The sequence below is a fragment of the Balaenoptera ricei genome, chromosome 6 (genome assembly GCF_028023285.1).
Source record: "Balaenoptera ricei isolate mBalRic1 chromosome 6, mBalRic1.hap2, whole genome shotgun sequence".
Lineage (NCBI taxonomy): Eukaryota > Metazoa > Chordata > Mammalia > Artiodactyla > Balaenopteridae > Balaenoptera > Balaenoptera ricei.
The window spans coordinates 68788348-68806092 of record NC_082644.1 but is presented as its reverse complement, the minus strand read 5'-3'; the positions used below and the strand labels follow the sequence as shown (position 1 = coordinate 68806092).

The 17745-nt window shown below is 37.5% G+C and overlaps 1 protein-coding gene across 8 annotated transcripts in view; it reads right to left on the bottom strand.

Moving 5' to 3' along the window:
* Positions 1-16010, bottom strand: part of RFX3 (regulatory factor X3) — a 295722-nt gene extending 279712 nt beyond the window's left edge. For 7 of the 8 annotated variants that reach the window (XM_059924794.1, XM_059924802.1, XM_059924795.1 and 4 more), the window contains exon 1: positions 15777-16010. Coding sequence is in view for 1 of the 8 variants with exons in the window: in XM_059924798.1 (XP_059780781.1) it covers positions 14487-14508 (22 nt within the window). In the remaining 7 variants the exon portion in view is untranslated. Of the gene's footprint in view, positions 1-14486; positions 14545-15776 lie in introns of all 8 variants that reach the window. The other variant, XM_059924798.1, reaches the window with a different exon arrangement.
* Between the last annotated feature and the right edge of the window lie 1735 nt (positions 16011-17745).

Genomic DNA, 17745 nt, shown 5'->3' with positions numbered 1-17745 from the left:
CAATATCAAAAGCCAGGCTGGCCAGAAAAGAGAAGTTACAGAGCAGAATGGTGAAATATAAATTTGAAAAGGTACCCTAGACCATAAGCTTCCTAACAACAAAGGCTATGGTCACTCAATAAATATTTCTTAAATAATTCTGACGAATAGGCAATAAGGAATCCTAAAAGATGGTGACCCCTAAAACATAAAATTCTGGGCTATTTGAAAACATCCAAAGTACCTTCTTTTTAGAGGATTCTATTAATCCATATTTAGAAACAGTTTTAGTAAAAATTTATCCAGATTATAAATTCATAAGATATTAAGACCACACACCATGTTTTAGATTCTTCCTCTTTATACCCAACAAATACAGCAGTGTAGTATTTAGTAACTGGTAACTCAACCTCTATATTCAAACCTCAGTTTAGACTTCCGAGTATTTAGCATTTTCTTTTCATCTAAATTATTTGTATTTTCTGTTCCATTTTATGGGCCAGTAGGTGTGTTGGCAAATCAGGAATATAGTTAAGTCTAAAAGTAAATGATTCAGATCCCTCCACACCCACGCCCCAAAACAAAACCCCTTTTCTTTAGTTAACAAAAAGCAAAATTGATTTAATGCACTGCATTCTGATTCTCTCTTAATTCTCATTAAATTGAAAAAATAAAACCATTAAGATTGGGACTGCCCTGGTGGTACAGTGGTTAAGAATCCATCTTCCAATGCGGGGGACGCCGGTTCGATCCCTGGTTGGGGCACTAAGATCTCACATGCCCTGGGGCAACTAAGCCGGCGCGTGCCACAACTACGGAGCCCGCATGCTCTGGACGGAGCCCGCATGCTCTGGACGGAGCCCGTGCACCACAACTAGAGAGAAGCCCGTGCGCCGCAATGAAAGATCCCGCATGCCACAACTAAGACCCGTCACAGGCAAATAAATAAAACACAAACAAACAAACAAAAATTAAGATTAAGAATGAGTAACTTCTAGGCAAAAATGCAAGAGCTAACTAATATTTCATCATACCTCTGTTTACCATAGTTCCTTTTTTATTGAAGGTGAGGAGAAATCCAAGGGGAACAGTTTTACAAGAAAGGTTTGTCCATGGGGGTTTACCTTGTTAAGAGCGAAAGACAAATGGTTTTCCCCTATAGGAAACCTACTCTTGTTTTATGTAAATGTATCCTTTGGTACCACAAATGAAGCTGGTAAGAGCATCAGATTACTGCTAGAAAGTTCGGTTATTTGTCATTTTCTTGGTCTCTCTGAGGTGGATTATTTCAAATAATCAACAGGGTTAGTGCTCAAATGATAAAGGTCATCTTTATCACAAAACAGGATACCAAAAGTAAGTTCAAGCCTGACCTCATAGGTTTACTTCCAATTCTAACACACACAGAGAAAAATAAGACAAAATCTTGGTAATTACTTATTCCTGCCACAGTCTCATACTATTAATCAGTAAACAATATATCCTTCCAAAAGCTCAGATTAAGAAAATAAGAAGTCATATAATAGCATGACTGCTGGTATTGCTTCTGGTTGCTATGGAATAAAGGGCAGTCCCTTCACATTCTCATTCGTTGGCTCTCTTACTTAAGAGTGCTGCAGCACCTTTAAATCCCAGCCAGGCAAGTCTCAGCTTGTATGACCAATATCAGCTGCCAGTAATTTTACTTTCGCTCCTCAAGAGAGTGACCTACAGGAACAAATATTTCCATTTTTATAATTAAAAATTCAATGAATTTTTACAACAATCTTTAGGATGATTAGAATCGTCCTTACCCTCATCAAATTATTACATATTATCACTAACACCCAGCAAGGGAAAATACGAACGATAGGGATTACAAATCTACTATTTTCTTTTTTAAAAAAAAAACAAGCAAGTATGGTACTTCCCCTTAATGTACAGCCTATTTAAAATTTTGGGAAAAAATTTTTAATTGCATTTCTATATCATTTTAAAATAAAGCAATTAAATAATGACCTATATACAAAAATTATAGTTGGAAGATGATAAAAATTAAAATATTTATTCAAATACTGAATACAGAATTATAAAACTTTACTTTTTCTAGGAAAAATATGGAGCTCAAACTCTAGCTAAAATAAGCAAGTAGAGTGAATACTTACGGCAGCACATTTGCGCTGCCTGCCTTTAAGGAAAGGTTTTCACCAGCTATGATATATACCATAAGAACACTGGTCGAGGAGTGAGGAGCCTAGGGCTCAACAGCCCCAGCTCTGATAAATGTTATATGTCCAAGTCACTTAACCTCCGTTTTCTTTCACATAAATGGGGGTTGGGGGAGTTAAACGAGATAACCTCCAAAGTCTGTTACAACTTAAAAATTCTGTTTCTAAAATAAAACATCCTAATTATGTCTCTACTGGAATCTATATATTTGCCCCATTTGGAAGCATGTTTAACTCTAGCAACAGACCTTTTTACCTCTTTAATCTCTACTCCAGCATCCTGGCTACCCCTTTTGGTCAGCTGTGCAGATCAGACATAGTAAAGGGGCAGAAGAATATGGCCGTAGAATAGTTAAGTAGAAACAGGGAGAAAGGCTGAAGTTGGGCCCCTAAGGAAAGAAGGCACTCACTATAGGTGGCTTGAGGCTCCAGCTCCAGCTTCAGACTCAAAAGCTTAGCTGCCATGCAAACAGGGTCAGGTTCTACAATACAAGTCAATTCTTTGATAAAGCTTTCCTTCACATGGTGTTCTTCCAAATTAGAACATTAAGTTATTTGCTATTGGGGAGTTACTCCAATACAGAATAAGTAGAGCAATATAATCTACCCACAAACAAATTAAAAGAATGATGTACAAAATATTAATCCCTTTCACCTCTGGGAGGTATATATCAAGACACTTGTTTTCCTGCATCCTGCAAACAAGGGCTGCAGCCCTTGTGCTTGATCCCTTTTTTAATGATAGGTCTGATTTCAAGTAGAAGACACTGGAAATTACTAAACAAAAGACTTGACCAATAAATGAGAACAAATTTCTTGATTTACAAATGCTGTGCTGAGAAGAAACAACATGAAGATCAACCACTCTTAAATACTTTGTTTTAAATATAATGTAAGCACTGTTTCAAGGCTACATTGAGTCTGTTCTTAACATTAGACTTAAATTTTTTCAGAACAATGTAGAACAAAATAGGATTCAAGTTTATTTCAATAAACAAATTATTTCAAATTATATAGCTTTAAGAACAACAGAACGTAATAATCCTTAGGTCTGTGTGATGGACACATGAGGGTTCACTATACTATTCTATATTCTTCACTGTTAGTTTCAAAAGTTTTAAAAAAAGAAAGTTTTAAGAATATATACATTTATGGTACACAGTTTTTCACTATATATTGGCTTCCCATATGTAAACTGCTTTAGATATTAGATAAGCTAATCAGATATTCTAATTGAATATATTAACTTCCTATAATAATATATAACTTTGTAACAATAAAATAATTACAAGAAAACTCTGATACATCTGTTTAATTCTTTTCTATATACAACATTAATAGTGAAATCCCATACAATAATAGTCAAAGGTCTCAGAGCTTTATTGTAGATATTTCAGACAAAAAAAGTAATGTAGTGTCCATAAGAGACATAGGTATAATCTGTTTCTCAGCTTCCCCTATTCGTTAAAATCAAGTAAGGCAAAAAAGTAAATAATTATTCACCCAACAAATTATCTCACCATTCATACTTTGATTTATCCATCTCACCTTATTTTTAATCTTTATTTCAAACTTTTCTAATTTCATCTAACTGCATTTTCAATGTCTCCTCCTATACGTTGTTTTTACCCTTCTTGATTCCTAAATATCATCTCCATCATTTCTGCCTTCTAAAATTTGAAATCTTAAAAAATACGTCCACATAGCTGAGAATATATAATTTCGTATCAAATACCTAATTTCTCTCTTTTCTTTCAAAATAATCCTTAAAACCCAATAGAAAGCTGAGCCATTTCAGGATTCCTAAATTAACCAAAATAGTACTGGCACTAAATACACATTGGTATAAATCCCTTAATTCCTCATTCAAAAGTAAAGCTAAAGAACAATGATGTAAAACTACAAGCTTATAGACTAACATATCCAATTACTTCTTATGTCTCTGCTAGAACGTTTCTGAATAAAATATTAGAAATAATGTTATTAATTGTAGTGGTAATATTACTAAGTATGCTTAATATGGCAAACTGAATTTCTTATGTAGACCCTAACATCACCCTTCTTTTTCTCTAACCATTATTCGTACTCTAATTTTTCCAACTATATGATCCTGCCCCAATTTACCCTCATCTTACCCCATTCCTTCAGATTAAGGTGTTGTTCTAGGCATGCGGTGTCATCTATTAGCATTCTTTCTAAGGTTTGTAAACCAGAGGGTAAGCTGGAGCTTCTAAAGCTCACGGACAATGCATTACACAAGACTGTGCTACAGGATTTAGGAAATTCCAGACAGCTGTGTAAATTAATAAAAATGCAATATCATAGAGAGGTTTATATTATCCAAGGAAGATGTCTTTATTTTAAAGTTTATCAAGGACAGCATGACTGCAGGTGAGTGACATATCAGGATCACTATAATGACCTCCTCCCACAAATGACTTTGATCTTTGTCTCCATTCCATGGTCACTGGCATTTCTAACAAGACCAGTAAATACTCAAGTAAATCTAACCCAATCAAAATATTAAAATACATCACCTCCCAATTTCAAAGATAAAACCCACTTACTTCCAAACCATATGGCTCTCAAACCTCTGGTGAAATATAAGTCCACATCTATTATACAGTGCCACTCATTCAACATTATTTAAAAGGTTTTAAATTTCAAAACTCGGCAGACTTCTAAAAATAAAGGCATAGATCAAATGTTGATCCAGCAGCACAATATCTTAACCTACTATAATCAGAATTACAATTTTTGCCTTTAATAACTTAATTCAATTTCAGCGTTCATGGCCTTTGTTAACTAAAAGTTAACTAAAAGCCTCTAAATATCACCGTATAATGTGAGGAACCATTAAAAATCGTTCCCCAAATCACAGGAAGGTCATTCAAAGAACTTAAGTCAAACATTTCCCCTAATTTTCTTTGCCTCAACAAAATAGCACTGGAGTAGCTCCTAGATATGTAGAATGCGGAAACCAGCGAGCAAAAGCAGTGTTGACAGAAGTTCTGAAGTACCAATTAAAATGACTTTGTAAAGGTCTATGCACAAACACACACATATACACAAAACACTATATATAAGATAAAATCCATTTTTCTTAATATAAGTACACCCTAAAAATATAAAGTGACTTTTTAAACAAAATATGTTTTGAAATGTCCTTTAGAAGCATGCAATGTGATTATGTTACATGATCGAAACAAAGAATCTAACTTTATCTGGTGCCTGTATATCAATATTTCATGTTGGGCTTTCATCGTGGCACATCAAAATATGCATATTGTATATTTAAGATGGTAAAAGTGATTTTCAGATCACTAATATAATATCTTTTCATGTGTTTTTTTAATGACCCTTATGCTGACACTTCATTAAAACTCATCTCCAAGATTGTCATCAGATATAACCAGATGTCAATCAGTGAAAGCCTGATGTGACAGATTACACTCTTTGGTTCTTTAAAATGTCAGCCTCAATAGGAATAGGGGAAAAACCTAGGTTCTACTGCAAAAAAATATATCCACAAAACAATCCACCCAAAGCAAAATGTAGAGAGGTGGATTTAAAGCATCATTTCTGTTATCTAGCACACAAACTAAATTTTCTCACTATTGTCTTCTACCTTTCTAAATCTGTGCATGACTAAATCACAATATAGGTTCTTTAAAAGAGAAAGATATTATTGCACACCAATATACTAAGGGATAGACATATACAGATACAGTCAATCTTTAGGAGAAAAGGAATCACAGACAAATATGAAGTAATAAAATGCCTATCCTCACAAAAGTGTGTGTACTCTGCATAATACTACAACAGGAAAGGAAATAGATCTGGAAGACATACTGGATCACCTGAGTCATTTCTGTTTCTCCCCTCCCCATGCTCTGCACTCCCCACCCCAACCTCTATTTCCACCAAAACGTCACAGTCCAGGAAAACAAACTGGATAGAGTATGCAATGCACGAGTATTCAACAATGGAAACAGGATATGATTTCTAAATGTATCTCCCTCTTCCTGCCCCTCTCCAGCAACCCTCCCTCACCACTCCCAAAACTAAAGCATGGAAGAAAGAAATTTAAGTGACTAGCAAAGGGTTTCTAAAATGGTTTTGCACATTAAGATAAACTACGCTGATTGAGACTGAAGAGGGCCAGATGCATTTTTAAGGATGATAGTTTTATACTGAAATGTATAAAGCCATCAGTCATTCAGATCTGTAGTTCAGAAACTTGAATACGATTCTATCAATAAAAATAGCATTCAAAAATAATTTTAAAAGCAACAATTACAATCTATGAATCTTTCATACACTCCTTATTAAACTGGTAAAAGAGGTGAGGTGAGATAGAGCAGAATATAAGACTTATCTTGAACTAATGCAAAAATACTTCCTTTCACAGCATGCAATCCTCTAAAATCTTGTAAGTGCACTTGTCAAATTAACATTAAAGTACTGAGCAAAGTAAGTCAGACAGAGAAAGACAAATACCACAAGATATTGCTTATATGTGGAATCTAAAAACAATGGTACAAATGAACTCATTTACAAAACAAATAGAGTCACCAACATAGAAAACAAACTTATGGTTACCAGTGGGGAAAAAGGGGGGGGGGGTAAATTGGGAGATTGGGATTGACATATACACACTACTATATATAAAACAGGTAACTAATAACGACCTACTCTATAGCACAGGGAACTCTACTCAATATTCTGGAATGACCTATATGGGAAAAGAATCTAAAAAAGAGTGGATATATGTATAACTGATTCACTCTACTGTACACCTGAAACTAACACATCATTGTAAATCAACTATACTCCAATAAAAATTTTTTTAAAGTTATGAAAATGCATACCTCTTGACCAAAAGACACAATTTTTCTGCCACTAAACCTAAATTTTAAAAATGCTATCCAAGTATAAACAATATTCAGAAAAATGAAAAGCAGCAATTATCGCCAATGGGAAAATACAAAAGAATACTAGTGTGGAAGATGGCAATGCTCCCCACAGCAGGGCCCCGAAGTAGTCCAAAAGCCCTCAGAATTTGCCCGGACTCCTTGACAGGATTTTAGGTCTTTTCAAAACTAGCTGAATAGCATGAAGGGAAGAAAAAAGTCAAGGCTTTAATAACTGGGGAAGAAATGTTGAAAAATGAGATCAACAGAAATTAAATTAATTTTTCTTGCTTCTAATGAGAGACAGAGAGACAGAGAGAGGAGAGGAGCTCGCAGAGGCTTGGGTTCCTCGCCACCCCACCCCGCTTTCTCTGTTAATTTGTCTATCCACATACTTGGGAAATTATGTCCTGTTTTAAATACCTCATTGGGGAGCAACAGGCAGGAGCCCCAACTGTCAGACACTTGTCTGGCACACAGACATAGAGGAGCTGGCACAGCAGGAGCTCAAGCTGTGAGACTCAGCTAATTCCTCTGTGGGTGAGAACATCAGGGCACTTGGCCGTAGCTCCCTACAGGGGCCACTGAAATGGTAGAAGCTTCTGAGACTGTGACATAGGTAGGGCCATTATGCTAGACCCAGGCCCTGGGTTTTCCTTCTTTGTTGTTCTTATCAGAAGAAACAATAGGCAAGCAAAATGCCATCAATAAAGGAAACACCAATTCCAGGCTCCATGTTATTGGCATGTTTCCCTTTTTCCACACCAATCTCACCATGGAATCATAGACTATTAGTGCGGGAAAGGGCTTTAGCGACCACATAGCACTACTGTTTCATTTTACAAATGGAGAAACTGAGAGCTAGGAGGTTTAAGTGACTAGCCTAAGGTTTTTCACTTAGTGGCAGACTGAGTACCAGAACAGAAGCTTTTTTCCTCCTCTTTACTCTCCTTTGGCTGGCACTTTTGAAGACCTTTATTTCTTAGCCTACTCACCCTCTCTCTTTTCTCCTTCCACATCACCTCTCCATTTAGGTCTCCTCTCACCAACTAATGTACTTTCATTTTCAGGCCAGCTGCCTCACTCTTAGCTTTCCTGGGCTCAGCTCCTATTATCCCTTGCCCATTTTTGCCTAAACAGGAAGACCTCTGGTAATCTTGACCAGGCACTGTAAAGTAAAGGCAAGCAATACTGATCGGGTATTACAGCTTCTAATAAAAGTAGTGAGAAAGAAGAATCCAGGAGTTAAAAGTCAGCAATGGGCAGGCACATGTGACTGCGCAAACACAGTATTTTGGGACTAGACAAGAGATTTAACCTAAAGTGCTCAGCCAGAGGCCAGTACATAGCCGGGACTAGGAAGGGAAACTCGTGGAGCATAATTATGCTCAGGTTACATCATTAGTGGAACAAGGGTATGTATTTGTTCATGAGGGCAGTCAGATGGATAGAAATTGTAAGAAGATAATGGATGATTAAAAACGGTAAGAATGATATATAACCTTACCACCTAATAAGTCACATTTCCTAGCCTTTTTCCAAAAGTTCCCTTTAAAATATGTGCCAGATTCACTGGAGAAAGGAAGCAGAGGAGATGGTTGAGCTGAGAGTCTGCATACTTTTTATGTTGGGACTAATTATCTATAAAAATAATATAAAAGGAATCATATAATTAATTGAACATTTAACAGGAGTAGGAGGATGGGAGCAGGTAAGATGAGAGAGACAGGCAAAAAGCCTGTACAATACACAATGCTTCAGCAAAAAAGATGACACACGGTATCAGATAAATTTTCAATTGTAATGTATAAACCACATTTCCACTTTGGGAGAGATCGGGCTATTTAGATCACTGTAAAATGAGAAAAACATTTCATTCTTAGTCAAAATGCTTAGACAAATAGAAATATAGCAAATTACTGAATAGTAACTTTAGATATAGCAGTCAACTAAAATGATTCTTTCAACATCTTTAATGCCCTAACAAAGGGAATCAAAGGCGTTATTTTTCCACTATTATTTCATATTTTGTTTTACTGAATAACATTCTTGAGGTTACTTTATACCTCAAGATTGGGGTTGGCAAATTCTTCTAAAATTACTTATTGCTACAGGTAAACAAATGGTGACCTCACATTTTTCTGCTGTTAGTAAAATAACGATTCTAAGCAGTGCATATAAATTGGAATAATTCCTTGATGAACTCATCTTTATACAACTATTGTCATTATTATATATTAATGACTGCATTTTGTATAAAGTTTATAAATAGGGCTCAAAATGTTTTCAAATGAATTCATGTATAATAGATGTGAAAAGGAAAATATCAATTGGACAATGAAATGGACAATGGGAAGTGTTAAGAGTTTATGAAATATTACATCATTAATTCTCAGTCTGAGATCCCTAGACCAGGAGAGTTATCCAAACATAAAAAGAATCCATTACAATAAGGCTGCAAAGTAAAACTAAAACATAACTTTGGGCTAGCACCCTATTAATTCAGTGTAATAACAAGACTGGTTATCAAATGGTAATCCAAACCTACAGTTGATAGCTTCATGTCTTTGATTTATTTTTAAAAGGGTGGAAGAGGGAATAATTATTTAATGAGTGTAGATCAGTGAGCAAAATCTTTCAAAACTTAGGACCCACTGGGAAGTATATGGTCAGAAGTGTATTAAAAGGATTCTTAGATAGCAAAAAAATTAGACTGGGTATCTTCTCAGTATTCCCTAAGAACCAACATGTATTGAGCATGTATTCCATGTCAAATACTGAGCAAAGCACATTACATGAATTAGCTCCTTTACTCTTCACAAAACTCCATAAGGCAGATTAAGGCTGATCTATTTTTCAGATGAGAAAACTGAGGCTAAATGAAGCTAAACAGCCTGTCCAAGATTCCATAGCTAATAACATTATCTGAAATCTGAGTCCAAAGCCTGTGTTTTTAACCAATATTCTTATCCTCAATCTATTTAAAAAACAAAACACATACCTATTTGATACTCTAAATACATTCCAATTTTTTAACTGATTCATTTTCATTAAATACATCTTGTAGTTTGATGTGATATATAAAATGTCAAATATAAAGGTTTTGAAACAATGTCATACACTTAAAATTTTTAGTGGCATAAATTAATTAGTTTATGTTAATGAATTGGTAGGATCACATTTTTAAGGAAAAATGCCTAACCTATTTTAGCAAGGCTAATACTTAAAAATATTATTATTCTCTATTGATGTTTTGGATTCTTTGTGGCATGTCTTATAAAGGTACTTTTAAAAAATATCATATTTTGCTGATTGTACTTAAATGTGGGATGACGGTATACATAAATCCATTATCTAGAGGAAAAAAAAGTTTATTTGATATAACTATATCTTTCTAAGCTTACTTGAGGCAGATATTGACTACCACTGCTTCAGTATTTGTCCTTTAGAGTATACATGTACTGCTGAGGAAGTAAAGTCAATGATGCAAGAAGAACCCAAAAGAGTGAACTGAATAGTTCTCCTAAAAAAAAAGATCTCTATGAACAAATATTCAGATACAGAAAGCAATATATGATCACTTCCAGTTTAGAAGTATAAGGCACAGAGGAAAGTGGAGAATCTAAAACTTTTCAGTTAATAAAGCCAAGTTAAATATTCAAACCAGACTATTCTAACAGCATGAAGTGGGGACCAAATTCTCCAATTTCTGTTATTATTGTTGTTGACCTAATTAGCCTGATAACTATTATTATCATTTATACCTTTGAGAGAGTTTTAGATTATACCATAAAAAGCATATCACTAATTATGCCATATATAAATGTTATAAGGATATACAACATACTGATATGTGCAACAATGCCAAATTTATGAAGTACAAAGCCATACTGCCAAAACAGTATGATTTTCAAGTTAAACTAAATTTTTTACATACAGATTAAAATACCTGCATAAGATGATAAATGTATATGCCTATAGGATGAATGCTGACATTCAGATTATGCCAAAGATATCAATCTTGATATTGTTTTATGCTGTGCTGATATATATTAGTACACAGAAAGATAGGCTTTGATATAAAGCTGCCGATTAAGACAGTATATTAAATTGAAACTCCATAGAAATAAGGCTATTACATGCTTGAATGCATATGTAATTAAATTTTTTTTCTTTAAATAAAAGTTCTAATCAGTTCACATTCTTAGTGATAATAATCTCTTGTTGCAAACAGCACAGCACCCTCTGGTGCATCTGTTGTAAGATGTATAAAATTTCCACCAAAAAAGGATAGAATCCGAGTAAAAATGAACCTTAGAAATCAATAGGTTGATACTCTTTTATTTACTCCAGTACATATTTTTAAACACTAATGCCTGAAAACAATTTTCACTTAAAAACAGCACTAAAAACTTTAGAGTAACAATAGAAGTAGATAAGGAAAATGTTTTCATTTGAAAATATTTAAAATAACCAACAAAAACAACACTGGTTCTCAACGTTTATCATTTAAATTAAAATAATGCTGCCCCCCACCAAAATTCAAGTATGGGATGGCAAAAGTTAACTTGTCATGTTAACCAAATTTCACTTTATTCAAATCTGCCTTGGCTTTTTGCTTCAGATAAATTGACTAATTGTGTAAAGTGCTCCTGAGTACTTTTCTGGATTCAAAGGGAATTTATCATTGCTTTAAAGAATTTGAAGTGTCTTCTGAAAGGATCTGCAACTTACACAGCTCAAAACTAGAATGATATTCAAAAATAAAAGTTATGCTAATTAAATTAGGAATCAATTTGAATAGTTCAAAACCTTTACTTTAAAAAAAATAAAAAAAACTCTTCCTAGGAAAATGATTAACTCCAAAAGTATATTTTACTAAGGACAAAAGCAAAGGATGCCACCTGCTTTAGACAGCCCTTTTGTGAACCGGTGGAAGTCCCAACACAATGCACTAGAAATGAAAGTGACACCTGTTTAAAGCAGCCATCTGTCCCTAACAAAGCTAGATTTAGTTAAATCCGCTTAATCTTGGATTTCCAAAATATGGGAACACTATGCACCTGTGAACAGAGAGGAATTTAAAATCTGTTTTGCAACAGCCACTGGGAAGCCATACCAAAGAGTTAAAAGCAAATGATTCCATTAGGGAAACTAAGTGTTTATTTTTAAAGTAACTAGAAGTAGAGGATTTTTAGCCTAATGCTCAGCATTAAAAACAAAGCAAGCAAAAAAAATAGCAGACTTTTCATAATTTAAAGGTTTATGTCTTCCAAGACTCTTTTGTAATTTGAAAGCCTCCTTGTTTGGTATTCTCATTTCTTGTAACACAGGCTCACTAGAAATACAAAATAAAACAAAGTAACATTCCTACTACAGTGTTCAGAAAAAAAATTTTTTTAACTCTTCCTACATATCTGACGCTATATCTTCTCTTTTAAACACACACACACACACACACACACACACACACACACATACTATAAAATCTGAGACACAAAGATCATACTCCACCTACTGATTTCTTCAGTTGACAGTTTAGAGGAAAGCACATAAAACATCAACTTTCTCAAGAAAAATGAAACATGTTACCAAAAAGTAACACATATCATCGATTAAATAATAGATTAAATCTATCTTGATTTACAATTCATTTTTAATTGCTAATTTTTTAATGGTAATTTTTTTACTATTAAATTTGTTTCTGATTTTAAAATTGTTTTGTTTAGCATCAAAGTATATTAAATTTATAAACTATAAATTTTTTATTTCAGTACTCATAAACTATAAACCTTTTATTTGAGTACCTAAGTAGAGTACAAGACTATTTGAATACTGGAGGAATAATATACTATTTTTTAAATTAGGCACAACTACCCCATATAATGAAAACATTGTGGAATGATGCATTTTAGAAATGCATTTTAGTTTACTGTTATACATTTAAATGTACTACATAAATATGCCTATATACCATTTAATGCAATTCATAGGCACAATAATATAAAAAGACTGAGATAGGCATTATGACATACAGTGAATCACAGATATTCAGCTATTTAAAACAAGTTACAAGTAACTCCTATTTCATAATTTTAGCTTTAAAGTTTGGACACTTTTCCGAGTTCGTTTTTTAGTCTAAAAACAAACACAAGAGAATACAAATACATAATATAGTCCCTCCTAGGAAAAATATCTCAGAAAAAAATTGTTACTAAGCATTTATCAGTGTGTTAAATTTTTAAATTTATCATTTGTTAGTATTTCTATTATTTACTTAATACGTATGAATAATGTTGACACACTTGAGTCCAAAGCATGTCTAGCAGCAACTTTTATATCACATATGTGCTTTTAAAAATGAATAGGTAATAGAATTCAATTTAAGTTCTGCTCTCAAATCACCTTGTGAATGAAAATCTGAATTACAGAAAACCTGAGATAGTCGTAATGAGTGAAATGCCTCAAAAAAATTCTTGGACACTGCAAGTAAAAATATTAAACCATAAAATTATAGCATATAATCTACTCGACTGAAAATGTATTATGTAAATGGCATAAGGTCTGAAACTGTCTCAAGACAGCAAAACTCCTATTAACTTCAGAGAGTTTATAGGACCCAGGAACTTCACCATCCAAAAGTGTTCAGGCATTTGACACTCATCTGAACAGAAAAAAAAATACAAGTTAGTATTAGAGATTTGCAAGAAACCCAGGTTGGGGAGGGGGGAGGGCAAATTTAAAGAAATTTGAGTGCTCTGAGAAAGACTTCTTTCAGAACAAACATCACCGTCATTTAAAATAGCAATCACAAGGAAATGGATTTTAAAAAAGAAAAGATTTTTTTTTAAAACCTAACTCTTATTTTACAAAATATTAGCCTTAATAGCATTACAATTACCCAACCTGCTCACTGACATTCTGAAGAATAATTAATACTGTCATATTATTCACAGGCTGCTCTGTCAGGTAAATCAATATATGTTTGCTGTTAGAAAGAAGACTATTTAAATAAGCATTTAAAAATTCCAAATTGGAAACTTCAATTTGTGCGAATATAATAGTACACTATATTTGTTTTAGCATACATTCATTATCGAAACTCTTTACTGATAATTAATTAAACATTACACTGAAAAATGAACAAATTTACAGGATCTGTAAAACTGGGTTACCTCTAAGAGCCTATAACTTGAGGACTGAGAAGTATTCAAATCTACAGAGAAAAATACGGTTTTGAAGGAAAGACCTAAAAAGGAAAGAGTTCTCTCTCTTCAGCAGGTTTAAGTCACTGTCCAAAGAAAACCAAAAAATAAATTTAAAAGACTATGTTAAGAACACACATGCCTAGATCTTAACAACCACAAAGAAAGTGAAATATACACACGTTTCAAGTTGAGAAGCTTCATACATTCTTTATGAACAACTTGACTTCAATTTCAACTCTCAAAGGAAAACGAACAGAGAAGATTAAAAAAAAAAACTCTTTAAAGTACCATAACTGTCACAAATAACACTGTAAACTGAGTTCTCACAAAGCTTCCTTATGTCCTTTCCCTGTCTGTCACACACAGAGTCTCATAACCACAATGAAAATTGTTAACACTCCACTGAGGGGAAGGAGGTTCATCAAAGTGAAATGGAACCTCACTCGTACCCCTCCCATCTCCACATGAAGGATAAAGCACTGTCAATAACTACTAACCCAAGTATCACAGATGCCCTGCATCCGGTTTAAATCACACTCACACACACACACACACACACACACACACACACACACACACCGAGAATGAGAGAGGAGAGAGACTTTTTAAAAAAAGATCTCTTTCCCAATGCAGCAAAGAACCCAGCGAAGAGGCCCCAGGTTTCAGTGTGTGTGCAAGGGGTGTGGGGGGAGAAGAAAGAGGGGGAGGGAAGAGTGCCGAATGGATATTAAGATTGTTTGCAGCACAAAGAAAACACAGTTTTAAAAGAGAAAAAAGAAAACCATGCAGCTGATGATGGTAAAAGAAGAGCAGCTCATTTAGCACAAGGCAAAGAGGGGCAAAAATGAAGGCAAGAGGCAGTGGGAAAAGTTCACCGATGTACGAGGATAAAAATAACAAAACCCATAACAAGGCCCCACAAGTGAACAACAACAACAAAACACCACCTCGTGGGTCCCCCCTTGCACATTCTTGTCTATTTCGGTTTTTGAAAGAAACAGGAACCAAGCAGCTTTGAAAAAGAAGAAAATTGAAAGAAAGAAAGAAAGAAAAAAAAAAACAAAACCTTATCTCTTCACCTGACCCTCCTCCTCAGACCCAGACCTAAGGGAGAGCTCCACCGTCCGCAACGCAAAACTGTGGCTCCCTCTCCCGCTCGGCTCGCAGCCCCCCGAGCTCCCGCTCCATCCCTGAAGCGCGGCCGCGGAGGGCCGGGGCCGGCGGGCGGGCGGGCGGCGCGGCGCCCACACCCCCGACCCAGCCGCAGCGCGCACGGTCCATTGTAAACAAGCCCGGGGGACGGAACCCCTCAGCAGCGGCGCCACAGCTGCAACCCCGGTGTCAGGAGTGAGACCCCCGCACAGCCACACTCGGCTCGCACACACGGACACACACACACACGCACGGACACACGCGTTCACACGCATCCACACGCTCCCACACACATGTAGAGACCGAAGAATATTCACCTTGGCTGTGGATTATTGTGGTGTTGTTGGTGGGTGATGGAGATGGTGGTGGTGGGGAGGAGGAGGAGGAAGAGGAGGAGGAGGAGGAGAGGAGTAGTTGTTGTTGATGGGTAACAGTCGCCAGGACTACGGTGACTATGGCGCTTGATTCACAAGGCAACGGTTGCTATAACTCACAAAAGAGAGAGAGAGAGGCAGAGAGAGAGGGAGCGAGAGGGAGAGGGAGACACTCACACGGGGAGGGGTGGGGGAGGGAAGAGGGGAGGAGGCGGGCCCTGCTAGCGGCCGGAAGGGGCGGGCTCAGTGCCGTGACTGACAGCCCCCGAACCGGGTTGGGCTGGGCGCGAGGCCGGGGTTCCGAGGAAGGGTTCCGAAGAGACGCGCTAAGTTTGGCACGGGCTGAGGTCACCCCAGGGTTCCCTCGGAGGTACGGTACTACACGTCCTGGCGAGGCTGGAGGAGGAATTTAGGGTCGTGGTGCGAGGTATACTTTCTGTGAAACGAGAGCTGCCAGTCGCAGCAACCAGCTTAGTGCCCAAAAGCCTCACAGCCGGGAGAGGGTAACAGCTAACCCACGAGAGGGGGTGTCGAGGGCGATTCCAGACACCTTGTGTAAACGACCAGCTACAGCTGAGGAAGAATCCACTTTGAAGAGTGGCTCCGCCTCCGACCGAAACGTCATTTCCGGGGCGGGGCGGGCGGAGGGTCCCGGATGTGCCGCTGCTCTCTTTTTTTTTCTTTTTTCCTTTTCCCCTTGCCCCCGCCCCCCACCCGCCCAGTTTCTGAGGCGCCGGTGGTGTTCCAGGTCGTAGTCGTCTGCTGGCTTCTAGCATGCCGAGACGCTTCATGGCGGCAGGCAACGTGCTGGCTTGGACGGTCCGCGCCGCATTTGCGCTCCTGCTTTCCGCGTCCCGGCCCGCTCCCGCCTCCTGAGGCCGCGACTCGGAGGCGGGCGGGCGGCGGGGTGTGAGCGTGGTGCCTCCGCCGCCATCTTAGAGCAGGCGAGCGCGGGGCGCGTATGGGCAGCGCGCAGGCCTCCCGCGGTCCCGCCGCGGCGTGGCGCGCAGGGGGAAGGTCCGAGCTTGTTCGGCCCTCGCTCCGCAGCGAAGAGGCGAAGTCCTGACTATCTACAGGGCGGGAAGTAAGCGCTACTAAGGAGCAAGAAATCGCCCTCTTCCGGGACTCGAAAACGCATGGCGGTCCCCCTCCGGGAAAGGCGTTGGGAGGTGGGGTAACTTACACCTGTCTGACATAGCACCCAGTTAGTTCCTAGTTCCCGTCATCTTCAGCCCTCGCGTGAAGTGCTCGTCCCTATTTAAAGTTGACGAAACCAGGATGTGAGCTCACCCCCGTGTCCTGTCACTTGCCTCGTCCTAGTCCCCGGTTACCTAACAACCTGCTGTATCTGAGGGTCTTGCTGCTTCCGGGTGTATTGAGATAGACGAATGGCTTACGTTGGTGATGGATGTTGTTGGCACACAACTGGCTATCTCGAACACCCGTTGGTATCGAATAGCCTCTAATGCCTCACGGTTCAAACATACTCGCCCAGTTCTCTGCAGACCGGAGTCCTGCAGGAACATGCCCCCAGGCCCTGTCAATATCCCAAACCAACACACGCAGCTAAGCTGCTTATCCGGGACAATAACTTGGATATTAGAGCATTAGGAAATCAGTTCTCCTCTTGAGGCTTAATTTTTGCACCTGCAAAATAGGGGTTTGGGGCTTGCTGAAATAAGAATAGCCACCGTTCCTGAGGTCTTTTACTGCCCCAGACATTGTGCTTAGTGTTTTACGTACATTATCTCATTTAATCCTCACGACACCACTATTAGATACATAATACTCTCATCTTGGAGAAGGCACAGAGTCTTAAACGTCAGTGGTTTTATTTTACCGCTCTGTATCATGGAGTATTAGAGAAGGGTATTTTAGGAACCAGCTAGTTAAACAATAGATTCAAGAAAGC